Source organism: Haemaphysalis longicornis, unplaced genomic scaffold (genome assembly GCF_048455015.1).
Source record: "Haemaphysalis longicornis isolate Haplotype H1 unplaced genomic scaffold, Haemaphysalis longicornis Haplotype H1 scaffold_7, whole genome shotgun sequence".
Classification (NCBI taxonomy): Eukaryota; Metazoa; Arthropoda; class Arachnida; order Ixodida; family Ixodidae; genus Haemaphysalis; species Haemaphysalis longicornis.
In genome coordinates, this window is record NW_027526422.1 from 7159517 (window position 1) to 7184528 (window position 25012).

General features: G+C 47.7%; 1 protein-coding gene across 2 annotated transcripts in view; it reads left to right on the top strand.

The window, feature by feature from the left end:
• The window catches only part of LOC144144399 (mitochondrial sodium/calcium exchanger protein-like), a 118274-nt gene that overhangs the window by 80585 nt on the left and 12677 nt on the right, over positions 1-25012 (top strand). For both annotated transcript variants that reach the window (XM_077675828.1, XM_077675827.1), the window contains exons 3-10: positions 1811-1863; positions 2733-2790; positions 3737-3839; positions 4693-4860; positions 18281-18484; positions 20398-20487; positions 21311-21547; positions 23074-23351. In XM_077675828.1, the coding sequence (XP_077531954.1) occupies positions 1811-1863; positions 2733-2790; positions 3737-3839; positions 4693-4860; positions 18281-18484; positions 20398-20487; positions 21311-21547; positions 23074-23351 (1191 nt within the window). The remainder of the gene's footprint in view (positions 1-1810; positions 1864-2732; positions 2791-3736; positions 3840-4692; positions 4861-18280; positions 18485-20397; positions 20488-21310; positions 21548-23073; positions 23352-25012) is intronic.

The following is a 25012-nucleotide window of genomic DNA, read 5'->3' on the forward strand; positions in this document are numbered from 1 at the left end:
CGTCATATGCACAGCCATGCGTTTGGCTGAGGACGGCAAAAGCAAACGCAAGTTAGGCAGGGCTTATAAGCTTGAAGAATGAGCTATCTTCGCTTAAGTGTAATGCATATTCATTTGATGGCAGTAAGAATGGTGGGCTGAAACAATAGAAGTTGCGAAAGTACGCATAAATATAGAAGTACCAGTGCGTAATGCTGTTGGTACGGCGCGCACTAGGCTTGTTATAGCTGCACAGCAGTGCGGTGCTTTGGTGTTGTCTGAGACGACACTGGCCGATGAGCGCAAGCGACGTTGTCTTACGTGACCCTATTTGTCGAAAATACCCCATGTTTCATGAAACTATTGCTACCTGCCGCAACAAAAACCAGCCAGGTGCAAGTACGGTCAAAAACAAAGCAAAGGCGAATAGTGGTGCGGTGCAGTATGGTGGCACCATATAGGAGAACAGACAATCGGGCGAGTTGGCACTCACTCATGCTCACTAAAAGGCGCACACAGACGAAGGGCAAAGGCAAAGAAGGCGGCGGGACGAGCGCTCGTTCCGTCGCCGGGACTCACTAGTGAGCACGAGTCACCTAGGCGGACTGACGGTAGACACGGCGCCGCAGCATCAACACAGCGCGCCTCCTCCGCTCTAGCCTGGCCGTGCCGCAGTCCGCTGCAGGCTGAACAGCGCACTTGAAGTTCGTTTGAAGACCCGTCCACGTGACGTTATGGCAGACGTCACAAAACACACGATGTGGTGGGAGAATCAAAATTTTAACTTAAATCGATTAATTTCTCAGGGAATAAAGCATCGTTTGCGGCCGGGAAAGCACTTGGGGCCCTATAAAACACCATATCTTTCGAATAAAACAAACTTGCATTTTGTCTGCATGGCCGATTTAAGAATATGGTATGCAACGTGATAACTTAAGCCGTGTTATGTCATCCAACACTGGTGACGTGTCATTCTACAGGCGAGACAATTGTATATGCGCTGAATACGCAGATATATTATCCTTCCTCGATAAGAGCGCGACAGGAATGCCGTAAAACGCTCCTGCCAGTACGTTGACCAGAATAGTATAACTCGTTCCGACTCAATCATGACTAAGCCACCATACCCGCCGCGGTGGCTCAGTGGCTATGGCGTTGTGCTGCTGAGCCCAAGGACGCGGGGTCGATTCCCGGCCGCGGCGGCCGCTTTTCTGATTGAGGCTTAAAGCAAAAACGGCCGTGTGTTCGAGATTTCGGCGCACGTTAAAGATCCCCTGCAAGTGATCAAAATTAATCTGGAGCCCTCCTATACGGCGCGCATCATCGCCTGCGTTGAGACGGCCCGTGATGCCCCACAATCAATCAATCAATCAATCAATCAATCAATCAATCAATCAATCAATCAATCAATCAATCAATCAATCAATCAATCAATCAATCGGTCAATCAAACAATCAATCAATTTTGTGATGCTCATGTGTTACGGGCATAACATACGCGCTTATAGCGCGTCCGATAAAAGTACCGAAATGCACCACGGAAAAATATATAAAACCGCAAAATTCAAAGCCGATATCTGCAGTGCCTGCGAATGACCAGGATGGTTCCCCGGCCATCCTGGAGCCGGGCTGCAGACGCTTGAAAACAAGTTGAATGCGCACTGCATAAAAATATCTCTAATATGACCCGATTGCATCAAAACGATGGCCATGTGTGTTTTTATCAAATTATATGAAAAATTTTTTATCTGTGCACTGTATCTCAACACCGCTCTTGATTGAGTAATGTGACTCTTATGTAACTGTCCTTCATTTTTTTCGTTTTCTTCTAGGCTCTCGGTCTCCTCATCATGTTCGTAGGACTGGGAATCACGGCTGATGATTTGTAAGTCAAAAGGATCAAAAGAATATCCTTAATTGCTTTATGTATTTCATAAAATTACCGCATTATCTGTAAAGGCGACCATTTAATTCGGAAGCCTGCCTGGTCCCGTTTCCTATTCGATGTTCAATGTTTCGCGTGTTCTTTTCTTCTGTTAATAAAGTTAAAACCAAAGTTTAATATAAGATTTAATCCAAATGCGGGGTGCAAAGTGAGCCTTCTGATCAAAAACTGACGCGCACTATGTTGGAACTCAAAATAAGTGATAAAAGGACAGTTTACATGTAGCCAGTTTTTTTCTTTTTCTTGCTGTTGATAAACATCAATATTCGTTAAATTTTGGCAAAAAAGCTTCGAACGTGATAGCGCTGAGGGTACGGCGCAAATGGAAACCCAAGCACCCCCTAGGTTTTAAAAATATGCCCTCGGCGTAAACTGGCAAGTTAGATTTATAGAGTGGTTTCACTTCATAAATTGCGCACTTTAAGACCACTATATCTTGAAGACTGCGTAGCAAATGAGCGTTCAGTCGTACGAATGTACGTACGCACGTACGTCTTTCGTTGCGAAAATCTAAGGAGCGGGATGTTACAACGCAATGCCGAACAACTTTCAAGAGTTTAAAGGACTCGTGGTTTTGTTGTTGCTATTGTTATTCTTGTATGTCATTTTTACAAGTTGGGCTTGTATACAGGCACTTTTTCATTGGCGGTTTTTATAAACTCAAAGTCCAAAAAATATCCTACGCACCCTTCTACAATTTACGAGCTCAAAAAACAATGGGGGAGTAAAAGAATATAGCGCTGGTGCCTGTTTGTCAGTGTGGAAAGTGCACAATTCCGAGAAGACCTTCTGTTTCCTCCTTTACGCAGCCTGACGCCATCGCTCATCGTGATATCGGACTCGCTGCACCTGTCTCAGAACATCGCCGTATCCTTTTTGCTGAGTGCTGAGCCACTTCCCCCGCACATGTCGCCCACGATGACATAGTGTCCGGGCATCTGAGAAGTGACATACACGGCACACAAGCCACGACGGCTCTCTTCTGTTTTATGCAAGCTTTGTCTAACTGGCACGTTTTGCACAGGTCTGTGTGTCCACACAGGCACGGTCTTCGGTAAGCGCACGTGCGGGCTTTCTGCAACGTTCTACAGAGCGGCTGTAAAAACTCCCCCGTCTTTATTATTATTTTCTTTGCCTGTGTAGACCGAAAGAAGCCGATCATCTCCTCCATACTTCGGCGCTTCATATTTTGCTATCCCGTGGCGTGTATTGCCCCTGAGTACATGTCTTCTTAGCAATGCGTTTGTGTTTAGAGGTGAAGCCGACTTTAAACAATTCGTGTTAACTTGGTATTTGTAGGTTGGCTTTCCCGCATAGTCGATAGCACAGTGAAGCCTACTCGCAAAGGGGGAGAGAATGGCTTCATTGTCTGAAGGGGCGTGAATGCCCCGGTGGCGAAGGAGAGGGGCATGGATGGAGGGGGGAAACGGGTGGCAGGCGCGAACGGGTCTGAAGGAGACCACCGACGACGATCGGGCCACGACCGCCAAGGCGGTGCCCGTGGGGACACCGAGTACCGGCGCAGAAGGAAAACGCAAGACGTCAGCGCGACTGCAATCCCCCTGAACGTTTCCTTGGCGCGTCGGCACGGTTTGAGCAGGAGTTTGTGGACGCCCCACACACAAACAGCTCCGCTGGTCACCCACATTCACACAGCGGAATGGCACTGAATGTTCTGCGTCTCTGCGTAGGCATGTGTGTAGTGAGTGTGCTTAGCAATGAGCCTGCACCCGCTTGCGAAAGCGTGGCAGCGTTTGGCGTCCGCGTCTTTGTCTGCTGTCGGGCGCGCTCCTTGACTCCGGCCACTCACCAGGGCGTGACCTTCTTGGCTTTCGGCAATGGGGCGCCCGACATCCTGTCCTCGCTCGCCGGCATACAGCAGGCGAGACCTGAGCTCGTCATCGGAGAGCTGTTCGGTGAGCCGATTCTTCTCGCGCTGCGGTGCGACAGCTTTTTCGCGAGGCAATCAACATGTCCGGCCCCCGAGGCCGTCGTGATAGATGTCCGCGTTTATGTAACCTAATGGGTGGCTGCTTTTCAGTTGTCGTTACGCAAAAGCTATCGGTTGCCCTGCAAACTCGAATCATTTACCCAGCGCCCCTGACGTCACCGCGCCCCTTCACTGTTCCACCAGTCACGACATTGCGACTAGTTGAGGATTCAGGAGAAACACGCTAACCATGTCGACGCCATGAGCGTGTTCTCTATTTTCTTTTTTCAGACTGGAGTGGTAACCCAGAAGGAAATTGGAGGTCTCACCACGGGCTCTGAAAAAAGGCAGGAATGGCCTAGCATATGTGAGAGTCATGACAACTTAGCTTCTACATGGAAAATTAAGCAATGTCTGCCTGCAACTATATATAGTTGCAGGCAGGCAATGCTTAATTTTCTGACCCCGACGCGCTCAAAACACGCAGAGCGCGACCGGCAAATTCTCGACTAGCCATTAGCAACAGCCGTAAAGATACGTTTTTTGCACTGCGCGCGTCCTAGGCTATAACATGTCAGCTTTTAAATAAAGGATGCCCTACAGATGCTCCTTGTATGTTGTGCGTAGCTGCGTGCCTCGGCGGCGTTCTCGGGCACGAGCTGCGCCTTGCCTCCAGACAGGGCTATGCTGTCAGGTCAACAACTTTTGCATGACGTCCATTGGATGGGCTTTTGTTGTTCGTCTGTCGCATAGAGGGCGTCACGTGGTTGACGCCTTGCCCCCTTATAGGTGCATGATTACGCCCTCAATACAGTCTGCACGCGCGTGCAACCGTGCAGGTGCGGGCATCTTCGTCACTTGCGTAGTGGCCGGCTCGGTGTACCTGACGCAGGACTTCAACGTCATGGAGAGGCCCTTCTTGCGTGACGTCATCTTCTACATCGGCGCCACGTTCTGGGCCTTTTTCCTCTTCTACACGCAGCGCATCACACTGGCGCACTCTATCGGTGATTACGCCCTCTTTTTCTTGTGCCCGCCCGTTATCGGAACCTCTCGAACTGGGGAGTATACAGCAAAAGAGAAAAATAACTTCTAGGGTGTAGTGAAACAATGTTATCCTTTAGATGAAAGTAACAATTCGTGGTACTTGAGTCATCCAGAGAAGCATGAGCTCTCTGCCCACTTAGCCCCAAGCGTTTAAGGACCCTTGGTGACCCGTCGACCACGAGGTACGTCATGTGATGAGCGTATATTGAACTACTGGATGACTACCGAGTTTCCATGAAAGTTCGTTTCGCAATGCCTTTGAATTACCTGCAGCGAATTCATGTTGGAGTGCTGAAGGACGCGCCCATTGGCTTTATACTCGGAACGATCTTATGAGCCAATGCGTTTAGTTCAAGCGAGATTTTTAATGTTTTTCTGCAAGTGTGCCTTTTGCTCGACACAGTGTCTAGAGTGCCGTCCGACAACATTCGAATATTTAAGACTGGGCTAGCACCGACCAAAGCGTCATCTGTTGGACGCGTGCGTCTGCTTGCCGGAGTTTTGACGGGCGGCTTATTTGAGCTGCGTTGCTGTGCATCTTGGATGACTGATAGCTTTTGTAGGCTATAAAAGTTCAGTTTTCCATGCAGCAAAAAAAAAAAAAAAAAATCGTTGTAGGGTAGAGGATCCGTCTTAGCTTCTCGATCCCAAAGACGGTGGTTCGAGACCGGCTGTTGCCTCGGTTTTTTTTTTTTTTTTTTCATCTTTAAATTGAACTATAATTTTTATGTCTTAGGTTAGTTTTGGGGTCTTAAATGATTTCTTTGTGTGCGATAGGACATGCTATGTTATGTTTAGGTTAGGTTGACTAGGTTTACGTTATGTATAGCGATGTAGTGCCAGACGCGGAAATTTTGATACAAAACGCCCGTGGACGTCGATATAGTGGAGTGCTTATAATACCGTCGGACGGCACTCTAGACACGGCCTTTACTCAAACTGACAACCATATTTCCGAGTGTGGGCATGGAGCCCCAACCATGTGTCAATCCCAAATGTGTTCCCGAAGAAGGAACTTGCCTATACCTGCAGTCGTAAGCTTACTTCTATTTAATGGAAGAGAAAAAAAAATGCGAATTCATAGTGGCATCTTAACTCATATAAATTCTGACACGATTAAAATAATGAATGCTCCAAGTGGGCAATAAGCGCAATAGAAACCACAAGAGACAAATATTCTTGGGCTAAATTTTGGTTTCACATAAATTGAATAGATCGAAAGTTGGGCAAGTCGTCATGTATCGCGGCTACCCGTCAGCTAAAAAATTTCCCCACATTTCCCCGAGGGGAAGAATGTGAAAGTGCGAATGCACGAGTTGAATTTGCGCGGTTCGGTAATGTTCGCGAAAGAGAGATCACACACACACAACTACAAAGAAAGAAAGATGCATTTATTCACAGACACCTATTTGTGTTGTCGTTGTACTTGATTGCTAGAGCGGATCTCAGCTTTGAAATTTCGCGTCAGTACTCCTTTAAGCAGGTGCATTAGCCCTTCTCACGCCCGATTCCTGGCCAATCCCCCACGTGGGTATGTGCCATGCACAGACACCTATTTGTGTTGTCGTTGTCAGCGGCGTAAATCCAGAAAAATCACAAGGGGGGACACACATCTTGCCAAGGCGGCCATTTTGTTTTGTGCTTTATTTTCATTTATATACAAATTACTATCGTGATTTGAATTAAAATAAGAAAAACGAGCATGCTTTCATACCTCACCTAATTGCACTGTGCTATTGCAGACGTTAAAAAAAGATCAATAAGAAATACTCTGTACAATATGAGTACTGATCACCTATGACATGTTTCCTAGCTTTCGACACTTCTAGCGGGTCCAAAAACGAGAGCGCGGTTTTTTCACGCACTGACAAAGTGTTTCAACCACCCTGGCAACGTTATGAGGTCTATAATGTCTTGATGAACGTGTGCCAAAGCCAAATATCTTCAAGTGCTTCTTTAACATATACTGGGTGTTTAAAGTATTCATTGGCAGCTGTATTTTCTTAAAGGGACAGACAACCGATTTTTGTCGCGTATATGTTCTCTAGCTCATATGAAAGCCAGCGTTTTATATAGCCCGGTAACCGCAAGCAATTTCAAAACAAAGTGGCGGAAATAATTTTAATTTATTTCAGCGAACCACAGCGGAAACAGGTTTTACTTGCTTTCAGTGATTCCGCTTGCACCTTGTGCACGTCGCCGATTGTGGAAAACGAACCTTCTTTTTATTTAGCGGGAACGGGATGGTTATTTCAGCTCGTGCAGTACTTATTAGTGACAAACACAACAGTTGTTTTAGCTTTCAAAGGTAAATGAAAGATGAATCTCAAGGGGGGGACACTTGCAAGGGGTGTCCCCCCCAGCCCGAACACAAGGGGGGTCAGGACCCCCCTGACCACCCCATGATTTACGCCACTGGTCGTTGTACTTGATTGCTAGAGCGGATCTCAGCTTTGAAATTTCGTGTCAGTACTCTAGCCCTTCTCACGCCCGATTCCTGGCCAATCCCCCACTTGGGTATGTGCCATGTCAGCGGCCAGGCAGCGCGCGCCCATCCCCCCCCCCCCCCCCCCCCCGTTGCCAAGGAAGACGAGGAGATTCCTGGCCAATCCCCCACGTGGGTATGTGCCATGTCAGCGGCCAGGCAGCGCGCGCCCATCCCCCCCCCCCCCCCCCCCCCGTTGCCAAGGAAGACGAGGAGCGCGCGCACCCGCAGCTGTTGCTATGTGGACGGACGGCGGTCGCCGGAATTCAGGGTCGCTTATAAAGTGCATTCGCACTTAAAACACGCACACGAGAGGCGGTATCGGGGCGCCAGTTTTCTTTTAAGAGCGAAGCTGTCTAGCAGATCGTCATTTTTCGTGTCCGCAGTTGCAAATACCAAGAAATTACGCGAGCGCGGGCCTCGCGGCGACCAGGCGGCAGTTAATAAAAGCAAGAAAATGCCACGCGCTCGTGTGTGCGTGTCTCGCGACGACCGCCCAGCGTCCCTTGCGTACGTTTGTCAAGCCAATTATACCCATTTGGGGAGATTGGCCAAGATTGCTCCCCCCCCCTCCCCCACAAAAAAAGAAAAAACTCCAACGTCCGCCGTAATCGTGGCAACGCTGCTGGGAACGAGAAAGACACGTCATAGCGTACGCCTCTCCGCGGTGATGTCCAATGACACTTCGAAAAAAAAAAATGAAAGAAGCTTCTCACACTTGTAGCAACAATGATGGAATAAAGGTCGCTGCGTCAGCGAAGAAGAAGCAAATCGACTGCAATCGTGGACTTTAACCTTCTTGAATGTCATGAAGACTACGTACTGCTTGGCTACCTTCGAGTCTTACGCGTTAGTGTGAGCTTCCTTCATTTTTTATGCTTTGCTTTTTCATTGCTAATAGTAGATAAACGTCGGGTAAGTTCTAAGGGCTGTTGCGACCGGGCGGGGGCACCCGATCCGAGCTCCGTGGCCTCCGACATACGAGTGGTAGCGTGTATGATGCGAGCGGCCAGCCGCTGTTGCAGCCGTGAAGAAGTCCAGAAGCCGTAGGCTAACGTAACTGTTTACTTCATAGCGAGAGGTGAGCCGAAGCCAAAGAACAATGCCCCGACGGGCGAGGTTACAATACAGGACTCGAGCAGAGCGACAACATCGATTCGCTGCTCTAACAGGAATGAGTTACAACGCTTGGGCAGCTCTATTTATACCCAAAAGCGATAACGGTCAAAGCGCCAACAGGCTTGAACACGCACAAACGTCACAGACACACGCAACGCTCTTTCCAGTGTTCGTTAGTCGTCGGTAGCCTCCGCGTTGAGTCCGAGAGAGGGGAGAGAGGAGGACTCCATTGCGATCGACGGGGCCTCTGTGTCCTTGAAGAGCGTGGAGACGAGCCATGCAGGCAGCCGCCGAAGTTTTGCCAGAGCAGAGCGTCTGACGCGGCTTTGTCGCAACGTGTTGCCGACATGATTGCGCCTGTTTTCGAAGGCGCACGAGTGGCTTCGCCGCACAGCCGAGGAGTGATGCGGGGAAGTACTGCGGCGCTAGCCCATTCGTAACAGGGCTATGAAGCTGACGCCGCTATACGTCGAAGCACCCCCTTCAAAAGGAATGAGTTAGCAGCATACGTCCAGCACATGCACAAGCTCGAAATTTGTGCCCTGGCTCAAGGTCCTCACAACCGCGAACATAGATTCGCCAAACAGGCTTTTTCGCTTAAAGCGCGCAGTCTTGACTAGTCCTGTCGAACTACTATCCAACTTCTCGTGACGTCGGTTTTCGCTATCGCTTCTGTAATTAGCGAGGTGGTTGCACTTGAATCATTGGGACTTTGGTCCACGGCCGCCGCGGCCGCTTTTCGGATGGAGGCGAAAAGCAAGAACGCCCGTGTGTTCGAGATTTTGGCGCAAGTTAAAGATCCAGGTGGTCAAAATTAATCCGGAGCCCTCCACTTCGGCGCACCTCATCGCCTGTGTAGCGTCGGCGCGTTAAACCCCACAATCAATCATCAATCAATGAATCATTGGGACGAAAAATACCGCAGCCTATTTTTACTCATAACTTGCTTCCAACAACTAAAGAAAAGAAAGAGAACAGGGAGCTCTCGGACTGTCGCATTTGTCTCAGATGGGGTATATCCACATGAGCAGGTGCTTATCCGGATCTTACAAGTGCCACTTCGCCGGACTCGCGGATAAGACGCGCCTTTCCTCGATAGCAGGCTCCTGGCCACGCGCCCGGCCAGAAGTTCAGTTGTTGCGATCGGCAGAAGGCACACTGCACCAGGACTGGGCCGGCCTTTTCCTTGGAATTGCAACAGACGCCACGGCGTGGCCAATGGGCCGGGGAGGCATTTTCCATTCCATGGAAGGCACCAGCCCTGCGTATATTGCTTTGTTACTTGCGCTCCGTGTCTTCGGCGTAATGTTAGTGCCATTCTCACCTGTGCGCGGTAGAGAGAGAGAGAGAGAGAGAGAGAGAGAGAGAGAGAGAGAGAGAGAGAGAGAGAGAGAGAGAGAGAGAGAGAGAGAGAGAGAGAGAGAGCAAAATTTATTATCCGAAAGGCTAGTTAGGTCCAGATCCTAGTGGTGGTTTCACACCCTGGGTCCGCGTACAGTGGTGAAGTATATTTTTGCGAACCCGGTGCACATGTTCACAAAGAGCTTCCTTGGCAGCCAGGATGCTCACTGTCGGGAAGAAAGCCAGCCAGAGCTCCCACGGTGTGATCGAGGGAAGGGCGGGAAACGGGGAGGCGGGTAGGTGGGACAGGCGCCGATGGATGCGGGGAAGAATGTGAACGGACTGTGAAGCTGTCTGCATCTGCTGAATAAGACACTTAGCTTCACGAGTTATACGGGGACTGGGATATAAATTCACGTGACAACGGCGAGTAGCCGGATGCTGAGTGCGAACAGTCGCGAGCGGTACAGGGTTGGTCAGGACATTGGTGTGCGTGTGCGTGTGTGTGTGTAGCTTAAGGTAATTAAAAATGAGGGGTGAGTAGCTTATCGATGACTACAGAAAGAAAATCCGGCAGTATAGGGCGCCGGGAAAAGCTTAAAGGAAGTAACTTGTTTTTCGAATGAGCATAAACATTTCTCGACATGTCAGGAAATAATGTGGACAAAAATCACGCCCCAAAAGAAGTTAGCGGGGAAGGGGGGTGCGCACCCAAGACCTAGAAAAGAACTATGTCTTACCAACTAGGGTATAGCAGAGAGGCTATTGTCTCCTCCACTTGCTTGGGTATTTATGTGAATGAGGCCAGCGCCGCATTCACACAATTTGGGTGAAGTGGGCCTTCTTTTTAAACATCTGGCCGTACAGTGCCTTGATATTCCCGACCTCACATGTGGATCGATAAGCACCAATAAACGTGGGGCAATCCTCACTTATACCAAGACTTCTGCCGAGCAGTTTGACACTAACCGGCACATTCATTTTCAGCTAACTGAAGCTAAAAGCCCCATTAAATTTCATATTCATGAAAATGCCCTAATTGCAGCTAGTGATCAATCTCTGGATGTCGACCTAAACGGAGAATAAGATTCAGATTATTGCTTTTCAGTAGGTGGGCGCATTCGAAGCATCGAAAACACTGCAACACTTCACTGCGCTGATAGCTATAGGGCTGCGGACAACATACGTAGTTTAGTTTGCCAGGCTGCCCCTACTACATTCTCGATGAAGTGGAATTCATATACCGTTGTTACCTGTGAGATGACACGTCCGTAACTAACTAACAGAGAAAGCTGGGCCAGCTGGTAAGGGTTCATGGTGAAACGAAGGGCAAAAAGAAACAACTACAACAGAGAGGAACAAATGCAACACGGCAGAGCGCTACTATCGAATGAGGTTTTTATTGAAAAACACGAATACATATACATGAAGAAAGGAGATGACGAAAACAAAATACGATAGGGCATGACTTAAGCCGGACACGAGCGAAACCATCATTTACGTAACGTCCAGATAATCAGCTTCAAGGTTAGACACAGAGGCAGAGGGCGAACTGATACACTTGTCACCCATTTTCGCAATGCATACCTGCCAGATTTGCCGGGATGGCATTAGGGAGATCTTACCGGGGGCGGGGGGGTCAACAACAGAATGAAACAACACAATGGGTAACTTTACACACATTTTTTTATTTACTTACAAGATAGCAAGAAATGAACTGTTTCTTCGCCCAAACTACCAACAAGGTACACCACTTAAATGTTCGACATTGCTAACGCCGCCCTTTTCAGAAAGTCCTGGAAATAGTACATACTGCAAGCGCAATACAAAACAGAGGAACTGAACTGTTTTGTTGTTTCGTCTAAACTAACAACAAGCTACACCATTGGAGACTTGCTAAACCTTCAGAATGGCCGTGCTCGTGCGTAAATGAAAGTTGCGGCGGCGCTGCGTTTCTATAAACAGTAAACTAACAATGGGACGGACAGGTTCACCGTCTGCGCATGGCCGACTACGCTTTTTAAGCACTTCACTGATAACGATGCCAATTGGTGTCGGGTTGGATTGTCAGGTATACCTCCGGTGCATTGTGGCCATAGTGGGAAAAGGATTAAGCCGAAGACGGGTGCATTTTTGGAGATTTTTGTTTCGGTCGTACAATCGTACAAAACCATGAAAATTCGGGAGTCTCCCGGAAAATTCGGGAAACCTGGTAGGTATGCGCAATGTGAGCAGCCCCCGCAATTTTACTTGTCTTTTGGTCCCAGTGTGCAAGTAAAATCGCAGTTTCGTCGAACAGAGATTGGCACCCATATGACAAACAATGCGCGGATAGGTGTGAAAGCTTATCGGTTTCCAAGGCCCTTTCAATAACGCGCAGGCGAATATTCAAACGGCGTCCTGTTTGACGGATATAAAAACGTTTGCATTCAACGGCATCTTGTAGACCACCTCCATGCTGCAAGCCACAAGCTTATAAGTGTGTTTAACTCTTTCGCTACCGCGGGAAAATTTACTGACTTTTAGTGGTCCAAAGAAACATTTTTTTTTCTGCAAAAAAAAAATGGTCAGGGACTAATTACAGGATCACAAAATGCAGATTATTTAAGACCCTTTCCAGTAACACCAGTTTTTGTAATGTTTTCCTGTATCATAGTAGTGATGAAAATATCAAAGTCAAAATTCTGTCCAGTTGTCGAAGAAAGTGATAAAAAAGGACTTGTGTATAACAAACCACTGATAGTAGAAAAAAATTGGAAGATGCATCTTGTAGGGAAACTTTTCAAAAACATGACCTAGAAAAAATGTTGATTTGCGTGGAATAGTTTGTAAGATGTAAAAAAATGGTAGCACATGTCATGCCCGGCCAATGCGGTGAAGCCCAAACTCTATATCAAAATTTGCAATTTCGTGTGGTTCCCTGGAAGATATCTGGTGGTTTGACATCATCAGAGACACCAATTTGTCCCCACGTAATGTAAAAACAGCTTCTCAATGACTGACTTTGCATTTACGGCCAGCACAGTATTCGGAATAAGCAAGTGATGCGGAAAAATATTCATGAAGTTGAAAACAGAACTCCTTGGTTGATACCTGTTGACGTTCACTGTCAGCTATCTCTCAAACCACAAACTTGCAGTTTATTATCGTCTTCTGACTCGCTATTGTAGCCTTGCTTGCAGGAATGAGCCGCGATGCGCTAGAATCCTGCTATGCAAACTTTTGCCAAGTAGCTGATGCGCGATAAAAAAGATCAGCACTACAAGCCTCCTGCATTGCAGCACCAACTAACATTTTTTTTTTCAATGAAAAAGTACAAAACTTATTGGAGACTCCGTCCTAATAGACAGTTCAACTAAGAAGCAACACTAGACTTCCGGAGATGCCCTCGTATGGAAACGAAACTGGCAGGCGAACAGCTGGCAGTGTGTAAGGCCTGTTTGAAGCGCTCTCCTCATCGGAACTGATATCTGGAGACTGGGTGTTATCTTTTGACTTGCATTTGAAGTTCTTATCTCAAAAATCGGGTTAGGGTGGGGTTAAATCAGTAGCGGCATGCTTTTTTCGAGGATCCGTAGCGTAATGCTCAAGGCGCCATGACAGGTAGGTTTGAAGCGGGGTAACTGCGTAGTAGCACCAAATAGGAATTTCGTGATGCGGAAATGAAGCCGAAACTGTTGTAAACTTTGTGAATGGTCCTGTGGTAAGCAGAACTGCAACACAACTTAGAAAAACGTGCGCAAATGCAACAAAACTGACTAAAATAATAAAGTAACTTTGCAAACACGCACTGCTTGATATTTTCAGCTGATTTCAGGGATTATTACTGTCAGAGTTCAAAATCATCGTCTACTTCGCAATTCATGCCCCGATAACAAAAACCACATGCTGATGCAAAGTAATTACGAGTGGCATGCATTCTCCTTTGGTAGCAGTGACGCGCGCTGACCACGCCCCTTTTCCACGCCCAGGTGATGCAAACGCCTGTCAAAAAACACGTTTTTGTTGCAAAAATGAAAACAAAACAGATTTTGAAAGAGCATTTTCTGAGCTAACTCCAATAGCTTTACTTGTTCCAGAAACGCCTGGAACGATATGAAACGGGGCTCCCAAGGTATCGTTCAAATTGAACGATTTTGAATAGGCGCGGTAACGAAAGAGGTAATAGCACAACAACCGAAATAAGCATGACAGCCGAGCAAACACGAGAAGGCTTACCGGGGCTAAGCACAACATCAACGTCGAGACGTATCGCCACTTTTTTCAAACAGTGTGAAATTGTATGCATGTAGGACACCACCGCAGTCTTTCCTTTTCTAATTTCCGCCTTGTCTCGGTTAGGCTGGGAACTGCGCCCAGACTTCACCCATTTCACAGGCTTCTCACATGCGCTCGACAACAGGTTTTCAGCAAACCCAGCGGCTTTCAACCTTGCTACCTGTTGTCCGAAGCTAATGCTCAGAGAATGGGGACAGGATTTACAAAGGCCCACTTGATACCCGATGGCGCGATGCCATTCTTGACGATTTTAGAGTGGGCCGATCCCTAGTTTAGGAGTGGCTTGTCGACCCAGGCGAGAATCACCAACAAACATGGAGGTCAGAAAAACGTAACCTAAGGTCAATGAACTGCAAAACGTTGTCCTTAGGGAGCTTTAAAGTGAAGTTCAGTCCGAGGCCTCACACCGTAAAAGCTTTCTGGGTGTCAACGCACACCCTGCGGTAATCTTGCCTTTCCGACAGAACTATATAATAAAAATAAACATCAACGTATCGGAAGACATGGTTATGAAGCCCATGGATGTACTTCTGTAGTAAAAACCTAATTTGATAGTAGCGCGCCGTCCTGTTGTATTTGTCCGTAATTGTCTACGAAGAAAGTATTCTGGTTTTGAAGGAAGCCCAATATTCGGTGACCAAATGCGGCCGCTATCCAATAAAAGTCACTGGCTCTATAAAAGACGCTTCCGTGTTTTCAAAACCGCTTTTCCGCGACTACCATTGTACAGCTTGGGGGAAACGGTTGGCTCATTTAATGATCTAAAGAGCTCAATACCTGCATTCAGGCAGATTGCTTGGCTGGTCATGTGGCAGCTTTCATTTGGGACACTGAGCTCTACAATATGTTTCTGCAGCGTAGCATATTCTTCCCACAGCCGCACACATCCCTAAACCTCGCTCCACCAGCCGGTTTTGAAGTTTTTTTCTTGTTTTTGATGCTCGTTTGACGTTCTGACGTCATAAAATTCAGACAGTAACGTACGTACACGCCTAAATTAGGACGAGGTTAGCTACGCTTGCTATTAACATCGCTTCGCGTCTACACAAGAACTGACTTCAATAATTCATATGCTGTTTTCCTTACCTCACTTTATTCCTTCTTCCCCACCTTTTCCCCACCGGGGCGTCTTGCCTCTTTCTTATTAAATCATATAAATCAATCAATTCTGCTCTCGCAAAGTTGTCCCCTACCTTCCCCGCTACGTGAACGTACACGTAGGTGTCTTTTGAACCAATTCGCGTGCTTGGTATCGGGATACACAGCAACTTGCAGTGTGTGCGCATCATGGGTGCGCCGTCAGAAGGCAAGGCTGATAGGTTGGTAAATTTCCTTGATTAATTCGCTTCAGCTATAGTGTATGAGGGGACTCTAGCGGCTGGCGGAGAAGCAAATCTTGCGACAAACGACACTATATTTTAGATTCTAAAGTCTCCACTGAATGGGCCTCTCGTCTTTTGGCTCGTGACTGCTCCTGACAGGCTGCTAAACACTCGAGCTACGGCCCGGGACTGAAAGATCTTCTCGCTCCGCGTCGCCTGAGAGGCTCTTGATATTACGTGCCCACAAGCGGAGGTAAATACACCGGTAAGCAGAGTCGGGTAGCCGAGTTGGTAAGGCACAGACGCGTAATCGGAATGTCGTGGGTTTCGGTCCACGCACTGGGCGCGTGTTTTTCTTCATTATCATTGTCAAGAGCAATGGGTATCTCCATTTAAAAAACAGACAATCCAAACTACCTCCCCTGCCTTTTTTTTAGCGTTCTCACTTCCCTTCGCGTGCGTATGTGCGTGCGGGGTGTGTGGGTGTGTGCGTGACGGAGGGTGGGAGAGTTCGCCGAACAGCTACGATAGCGGCCATCATTGCTGTCTGTCAGGCAAAGGCCCTCACAATCGATGCAAACACCTGTTTCCAGGTCCTCTTCTTTCTTTTGTACAGCTCCCAAAATGACAACTGCATAACGCAGCTGTGCCCGATACGAGAAAGTAGCTTTTGCGGGAAGCAGTTGCGACATTGGCAAAAATGCGCTGACGTCGTTGTTCATCGATATTTCCCATTTTCGCTTAGAATTAAACGAAAATTCGCCCATAACCTTGAAACAAGACACCTACGTAGCAATAAGCGAGAGTAAATAATGTATGGGTGAGGTGCGGGACGTAGAGTAGAAGCAGAGGAGAACCGGAGAGTTGCTTACTTTTGTATTGCACATGCTGCGGAATAACAGGAGTAAGCAAACTGCCCCCGCGAGTCCACGGCGCATGCGCAATTCACTCAAATTGTGCCCTCGGCGGCGCTGGGAACATATTTTCTACTCTTGTACGCCCGCTCGACGGTGCTATAATGCCACGCATTAGCTTTGTAATAAGCCCGACGTGCGCCCTCGAGCTCCCCGTTTTCGACCACTTTGAGTCTCTCAAAAACACTCGACGAGGATGATGAAAAAAAAATGCAATCATATTTCAAGCGTCGCAAGGGCTCGCGTGCTATCCCGGCAACAAGTAAAGGAAGAAAAGTGAAGACTTAGCTCCACACCAACAGCACAGGGCGCCCCGCGTGATTTTAGCCAAGCTTTAAAAATAGAAAAATTTGAAGGTTATAAAAATTAATCTCCAAACTTCGAGTGTTTTGCGCGTGCAAGCAGCGTGTAGCCAATAAGGCACGTCGTAGTAGAGGCCTACAGATTATTTTAATTCCCTCGTTATCCTTAATGTACCCGCAAATTTAGAAAGACGGGGGTTTTCGTTCTTCGCCTCCGTCAGCAAAAACATCCAGCGGAATTGAACCCGCCCGAGTCCTTTTAGTTCACCGAGGCGGTTTTTGAAAATAACGGAACCCATAATTTTTTGCGGCAGTTTAGACCTCGTGCCATATCTTTGCGTCTTGAATGGCTTGACTATTAGCTAAGATAAATCGATTAGCTTTGCAATCGCTGAAACCACCGTATTTTGGAAAAATGGCAGCATGGAAGGGAGACGCCGACGGGCATTTAGGTGGTGTGGTGGCCGTCTACGAGACTCGAAAGATGATATGCTGCCTCACTTGGATATATACATATATATATATATATATATATATATATATATATATATATATATATATATATATATATATATATATATATATATACAGGGTGTCCCAGCTATCATGCACCAAGATTTTAAAAAAGAGCGATGGAGTTACTCGAAGAAAACCTTGTGCATAATGTTTGCGGTACTGTGGAGAAGTGGGCAGTATTTTTTCGTTAATTAGAGTTAATTAAATAATTGTAATTAATTATCTAACTCGGTAATTACTGTCCTGATCCCCAAAGTGTCAATGAGGCACTTGTAGGTACCCACGAGGGGAATCTAACCGCGGTATTTTCAGCGAAAAACTATTTGCGTACTCATTTATTCTGACTGATAAAGAAAACCCGCGAAATATGAAAAATACCACGTGACGACGCTCCCGCGCGCGTGAGCGCGCTTCGTAAAGCAATGCCCTCAAACAGGGTGCCTCTGAGTTAGCCATAACGAAATAAACAAAAGAAAGAAAGAAGAAATCGCGACCGCGTTTGTGCCTTATTGCGCACGCACCCCGCGAATCTTGCTGTTGCTGCTCCTTCCATGCATGCCATTATCAAGGTGATGCGCTGTCTCTTCGGGCGGGTGACAGGCGAAGTAGTTGTTTTCAATGAACTTATTTGGGGGCGCTGCTTTACGATACGCGCGGGAGCGTCGTCACGTGGTATTTTTCATATTTCGCGGGTTTTCTTTATCAGTCAGAATAAATGAGTACGCAATTAGTTCTTCGCTGAAAATACCGCAGTTAGATTCTCTTCGTGGGTACCTACAAGTGCCTCATTGACACTTTGGGGATCAGGACAGTAATTACCGAGTTAGATAATTAATTACAATTATTTAATTAACTCTAAATAAACGAAAAAATACTGTCCACTTCTCCACAGTACCGCAAACATTATGCACTAGGTTGTCTTCGAGTAACTCCATCGCTCTTTTTTTAAATCTTGGTGCATGATAGCTGGGACACCCTGTATATATATATATATATATATATATATATATATATATATAAAGCTTCAAAAATACTGATACACCCAAGGCGCAGCTGTTCTTCAGTGCACAGGGCGCGCTTCACGTGTTGACGCGTCGACGCAGGCTTCATCATGTACTACATCCTGTTCATCCTGGTTGTGGTCCTCGGGAGGCTGGTGTACCAGCGCATGATCAAGGGAAAAGGCGACGACCAAGGAGAGGCGGAGAAGAAGAGCGCCGACACGACGCCCGCTGCGCCCAAGAGCCTGCTGCAGAAGCTCAGGGCGAGGCTGTGCCCCGCCCGCGAGGACGCCGGCAAGGACAAGGGTGAGGAACAGACCCGCCGCTTCGGCTCCGTCCGTTGAAAGCGCTACCCATAAAAAAATATAAAGCCGTTCCACTCGACGTGAAAGCTGTCGGAAGTGCACGGCAGTGATTCGCCATAACGGGCTCTAGCGCCGTTTTCCGCTCACTGTTACCACCAAATGAAATTCCAATTTCCCGCCTTCGCAGTGCTCGCGCGCCCCTGCCTGAAACTGCGCCAGCGGGAGTTCTGTTCTCTTTGTGCTATTCTCCCCGCACGAGCCGGCGTTGCACTGCCACATTTTGCGTTTACTGTCTCTAAAAACCAACCCAACGGGCGTTCTTAACTAAAGGAACGCGAGCGCAGCCGGTTAATTACGTATATTTTTCCTTAAATGTACCTATAGTTTTCTTTGCGCTAAACAACGGGAAGATGTATGACAAGCGCCAGCGTTTCACGAGTTCCGAACGCTTATGACTAGGTATATAAACCGCTTGGCTTTCGAAGACTGGTGTTCGCCGCGAACAACAGCGTTGCCGCCTTGGTGCTCTATATACTTGGGTCGAGCGAGCGAGCTAGGACGTGCACTTAAAAAATCTGGCATGCCCGCGACTTTGCGGGCCTACTTGTTTGTCCATCAACACAATATAGCGCGAGAGCCAAATGCTCACTTGTTACATACGTACTGCCCCTTTGTGATTAAAAGGTGTAGGGATTAAGAGGTATAGTTACATGTTGGGGAGTCAGAATAGCGCGCTGGGCGGATCGGGAAATAGTTACGACGCTAGCTCCCGGGACCCACTCTTGTGCTCACACGATCGGTCTCCTCATCAGACGCCAGGAGCGTCATGACTAAGGAAGTGGCTGCTCTGCGAAGCCACGTGATACGTAGTTTTCGGCCAGGTGCAAGCTCCGCGACTGGGAAACAAATTTCCCATGACCTCAGGAATCGAGCTCACGTCTCAGCCACTATGCACATCAAGTTGCGCACGTCGTCCAGTGTGCTTGGCGACGTAGATTCATTCATTCATTCATTCATTTTGCATTTTTTTAACAAGAACAAAATAAAATGCAGGACGGAGGGCAAATAGCTGGTCGCAGCCAGCTTGACGAGGACCCAACTCCCTTTACAAAGCAGTGGGGCAGATAGCGATCACATTATTATGAACTGCTCCAACCACAGCCTGGAGAGAACGAACTTATTCGTGGTCTACGGAGACTAAATCACGGAAAAATGCCTACACATGTGGCATCGTTTAACAGCAGAGCTGTTATAGACTAACTCCCCCATTTATTTGCTTTTTGCGTCCGTAGAACGACGAAAGCCGCTTCTCTCCTCCTCACTTCGGCTGCTTCACCCCTCACTTCATATTTTGATAGAAGACGTCGTATGTTGCCCCTGAAAAGTATGCCTTCCCGTAATTTATTTCTGTTTAGAAGTGAAGCCGACTTCAAAGATATCGGTGTATGCTTGGTCTTGGCTTTCCCACACTATCGCTGAACAGTGAAGCCTACTCACTCCTTCTTTCCTCGACCACCTGTTCGCCCCCGGCGCTTCACATTCCGATATAGGATGGCGTATGTTGCCCCTCAAAAAGTGTTCTCCCAGCAATGTCTTTGTGTTAAAAAGTGAAGCCGACTTTAAAACGATCGGTGGAAGCTCGGTTTTCGAATGCTGGCTTTCCCCCATGGTGTGTTTCACAGTGAAGCCTACTCACAATACCGCCGAACGCTTTTCCGGTGCGACAGTGCGGTTTGAGCGGGAGTTTGTGACCGAGCAATAATACACAGACAGCTCCCCTGGTTATCCATCTTCACACAGTGTTTTCCGAAAGGTTATTTGCCTGTGCGTTTTCGCGTCCATGGACACCATTGCCTTTCGCACTCCAAGTTGCAACAAAAGTCCACCTGACCCGGCTTTTTTGCCCATTCCCAGGTTCCAAGCACAGTTGCAGCCTCCAGAAGCGCAAGCTGGACGTGTACGGCAAGAGCCCGGCCGACGAGTACGAGGGAGTCGTCCTCCGACGTAAGTGCGCGCAGGGGCAAGGGTCCATGCTTACCAGCGGGGCAACTGCAGGGTCACCGAACGCCGAACCAAAGAACGGCGCTTCTTTAGCCTTGTCACTGTTTTTATGGTAATTAGGAACAGGCTGGCGTGACAGGTCAGTTCCAGTCCAACAAATACTACTTTCGCTTTTCTAATAGAAATCTCAAAACTCTTGTTCTTTTTTTTTTTTTTTTGTCAGGCTCTGGAAGCAGTACAGCGTAAAAAAACGTAACTTCCCAAGCATCACACACCAGCTCAATAACATGTCGTTAAGAAGATATTAACAACTTTAAAATTTTATTGAACTCAGGGACACGTTTTTTTTCTAGCCAAATTTCTGCATTATCCCGGCTACTAGTGCGTGAAACTAGGCCCGCTCACTTGTAATCGACGCGTGTTTGCATTGTGGCCATTATTTCTAGAAGTGGGAGGCCAGTAGGGATGAAATCGGGAAATTTGGTGCCCAACAGTGGACTCGAGCGGCGCAGGACAGGAGCGGTTGGAAGTCCATGAGAGGCCTTCGCCCTGCAGTGGGCCTGAGTAGGCTGTTGTTACTGTTTATGATGATGATGACGATTCTTATGATGCTGATGATGATTGGCTCAAATTCATGAAGAGAAATCGGTTAGCGTATACCTCAATTTATATATAGGCAGGCACACGTCGTAAACCGACTCTCGTCGAGTCCACCTGATTTGATTCGATTACAGAACTGAATTGACCCACACTTAGTGCTTCACCCAGCGTACATGTGGCTGAAATGTGACGCACGCCGTTTCGCCGGTTGCTGTCCTGTGCACAGGGTTCAGCTTCCGCGAGAGCACCTCCCACCGTCCCCGGCGGCGCACCATGTCGGGCGTGAACCTGCACCACCACCGCAAGAACTCGCTCTACATCATCACCGCGGGCGAGGGGGAGCGCGAGGCCCGAGTGCGCTCCCGGACGCGCAGCGGAAGCCCCACGGGCAGGCGCAGCCGGGCCTCCAGCATCGTCTCCGACCGGGGGGGCCTGCAGCGGCAGGAGAGCTGCCGAGGACAGAGTGAGTGCCTGTGCACGTCTTCACTGCTACGCTGCTACGCGCCTATGCTTGAGAGACACAGAGGGGACGCCCTCCTGAATATCAATGTGACAGAATGTGTATCGTTATGTAGAAACGGCGTGCACCTGTTTTTTTTTTTTTTTTTCAGTTGTTATAGGGGGATATAATTATCGCATTGAACAATAAGTTGTGATTAGTGCATCACTTCTGAGAATGGCGATCACATTCTCAAGATGCTGCAAAACTTGCGAGTTCTTTTTTGTTGTTGCTTCAGGCTGTTGCCTTATGCTGGTAGAGGGTTACCTACACGCTGTCAGTTCACTGGACGAGTGGCCGTCGTTGGGCCACGGCCGCTGGATGTTATTCGGGCGACGGCGTAAACTTTAAACAGCTTAAAAGCATTATTTATTTGAGGCGCTGGCCATGCATGACGTAGCTACTGTTGAGTGAGGCTGCCAGCGAGTTCAATAATGTAGTGGTCGCTGCCTATAGTGTATGTGGTAGTATTTGCCAGTCTGCTGAGTGCATGTGATATGAAAAAGTGAGGTCTGGGTGGGTGTTCTTTTGTATGCTATTGTCTATGCGGGTAGGTGTAGAAGGGTCAGAGTATGTGATGAGTTGTAGTTGCGCGAGTTCCCAGAAAAGCCGGCCTTTGCAAGTGGTTCTCAGGTAGCCCCAAGCAAGGTGGGGGAGGGTGTTGAAATCTCCGCATATTACAATCGGGTCCTTCCCAGCAAACGTTAGTGGATTGTTTGAAAAGAGAGGCAAAGCTAGTGTGCGGGTCTTTAGGGGGGCTGTATATGTTAGGGATGTGCATTTTGGCCTGGGACGGCTTTGGCGGTAGGATGGTAACCAGTAGGTGCGGGATTGGTGAGGTAAGGGTATGAGGGGTTGCTACGAGGTTGCGGTGGATGAAGATGGCGACAGAGGGGTGCAATGGGGGTTTGTGGGCAGTGTAATTGAGCAGTCTAGGGAGGGATTTACCTCTTGTAGTGCAATAAGTGATGGAGGGGAGGTGAGGGATTGAAGAAGTGCTTGGAAATTCATGCGCCTGTGTTTAAGCCGCGGCAGTTCCACTGCCATATAACATGCTGTTTTTTTATAGATCGGCGTCATGGTCGATATTGGCTGCTAAGGGCATGCTTTCTGGCGAGACAGGTGGGGATGTTGGAGTGAAGGTCATTAAATGCCTGGCCCATTTCAGGAGCTCACTGTGTAAGTCCTGTACTGTCTGTTTCATAGCGGCTATTTCTTCATGTGTTTGCTGTGTGAGTGTAGTGAAAGCATCTTCAAAATCCGTGCGGAGGGACTGCATTTCGGGAGCGGGCGGGGTATTAGTAGTTCGGATAAGGGCCTTACGTTTAAGAGGCGGCTCCGATTGTGGTGCATCAGGTATGGAGGTTGGGGTGGTACCTGATGCGCGTGTTCGAACAGACGCTTTCACCTCCTTTGCAAGCAGCACGTGCGATGTCTTTTGCCAAACTCTGGGAGACCACACTCGCAATACTTCTCCACCCCACGGACAGACGGCGACCTGGCGCCCCCGTCGCCGGTGCCGCAGTTCTTCCTCGGGCCCGACACGCTGTCCGCGCCGCCGAACGTGCCCGACCTGGTGTCGCCCAACCCGGACCACGTGACGGAGCTGGCCATTCCGCTGCCTCCGCTGCCTGCGCCTGCGCAGCCGCAGCCGCCGCCTCAGCCGGAGCTCTCGCCGCTGCGTGAGCTGTGGCTGCACGTGCGCCCCATCGACGTGGACGAGTGGCCTTCCAAACCGTGGCACGCGAAGGTCATTGAAGTATTCAAGGTAGGCCCTCGACACGAGCGGTGCTTTTGTATTTTAACTATTGCAGGCGGTCGGTAGACCTTACGAGGAACGAGTTGTAGCGGGCGGAAAACGCGCAAAAAGGAGTAAAGGCGTTGGTGAAACACAGAATTAAAATGTTGGTCTTTATAATGCTGCAAGACTCACTGATGTATATGCCAGATGGTTTTATGTGAGCACCCTCCAAGCTCACCAGACGGGTCTTCTCACAGTCCAGAAACCTCAGAATGGGAAAATGAAGGGCTTGTTGAATAAAAACAGAAATAAGGGTAGGCAGTCAAGAAAACATCAGAAAGCAAAGGGGAGAACAGGGTACGTCATTGAAACAGATGAAGAATTTGGAAAGACAGGAAGAAAGTGGAGAAAAAATGCCCGCCGGGTGGGATCCGAACCCACGACCTCCGGAATACGCGTCTGGTGCGATGACCACTACGCTGCCGGCGGGGCTGTTTTGCCCTCCACTTTCTCGGGTATTTATGTTAAGGTTTTTTTTTTTCTGTAGGGGTGTGCGAATATGAAATTTTTCAATACGAGTCGAACGCGAATATGTACTTTCTTTTGAATCGAATATCGAGTAATTGAGGGATGACATGGCTTTCATAAACAACTTTTTACTTTCTTTGTGGATTTTGACGAAAATTTGATGAAATGCTTTCTTATTTATAAAATTTGCTTTCTGTACACCTTTTACCGAGCTTGAGCGGCCTTTAAAACATGATTGTTCGAAGTACTTTGCATTCCCAAACGAATAGACGAGGTCATGACAGTCTTAAATTTTTGTTATTAGAACACAATTTTTTTTAGTTTTCAGTTTTTTACAGGTCAATATACAACAGGCATATGAAAAATTCACAAGAAGTAAACCTGAAAAACGAAGAGTGTCACGACCTGAACTGTTCATCAAGGAATATAACGCAAAGGACAAAATCAAAGTAGACCTAGTTGTCACGAAGAAGTCCCTGAAACAAGCAACGGAAAAAAAAAACGTTCGAGAAAAGAACATTCGAAGTTGCAACATAGATTTCATCCATCGAAAGTCCCTAGGGTTGAACCTTTTAGTGTTCTTCGGAACACGGGGCTTTTGGAATGCCTTGCCTTGAAATTGGAGTGCCTTTTGCAGCCTTTTTTGTTCCATAGAACATCATTTTCAGCTCCTCAGGAAAGAGTACATAGCCCAGTTTGCGAACCAAACGGGGGGGAGATGGCTTTTGCAAAGTAGGTTAGCTGATTGCTTGTATTGCACTGGACAACTTCCCTTTGCAGTGTTGTGACCATGGAAACGAGTGAAGCACTCTTTTTTTTCACTTAAATTTGAAAACTCAGTTTTGACTTCTTGTATGGTTTATAACCCTGCCTGGAGCAGCAGCTTCGTGCAGGTGTTCATTGCGAGATTACATACGACAAGGATACAAACTAGCTACTTTGAAGCTTGGTATAACATTCTGCATAACTCCAACTTCAATACATGCACATTTTTAATACGCTTGAAATTCAGGGCATCCAATATTCCTCGAAGCATAGCCAATATGCACTAAACTACAGATGTATGAATTGGTATTAACAATTTCCCCAAAAATTCAATTTGTTAAATTCTACGACAATTCCGAACTCAGGCCTGTTTGCATAATTACTCGAAGAGCAGG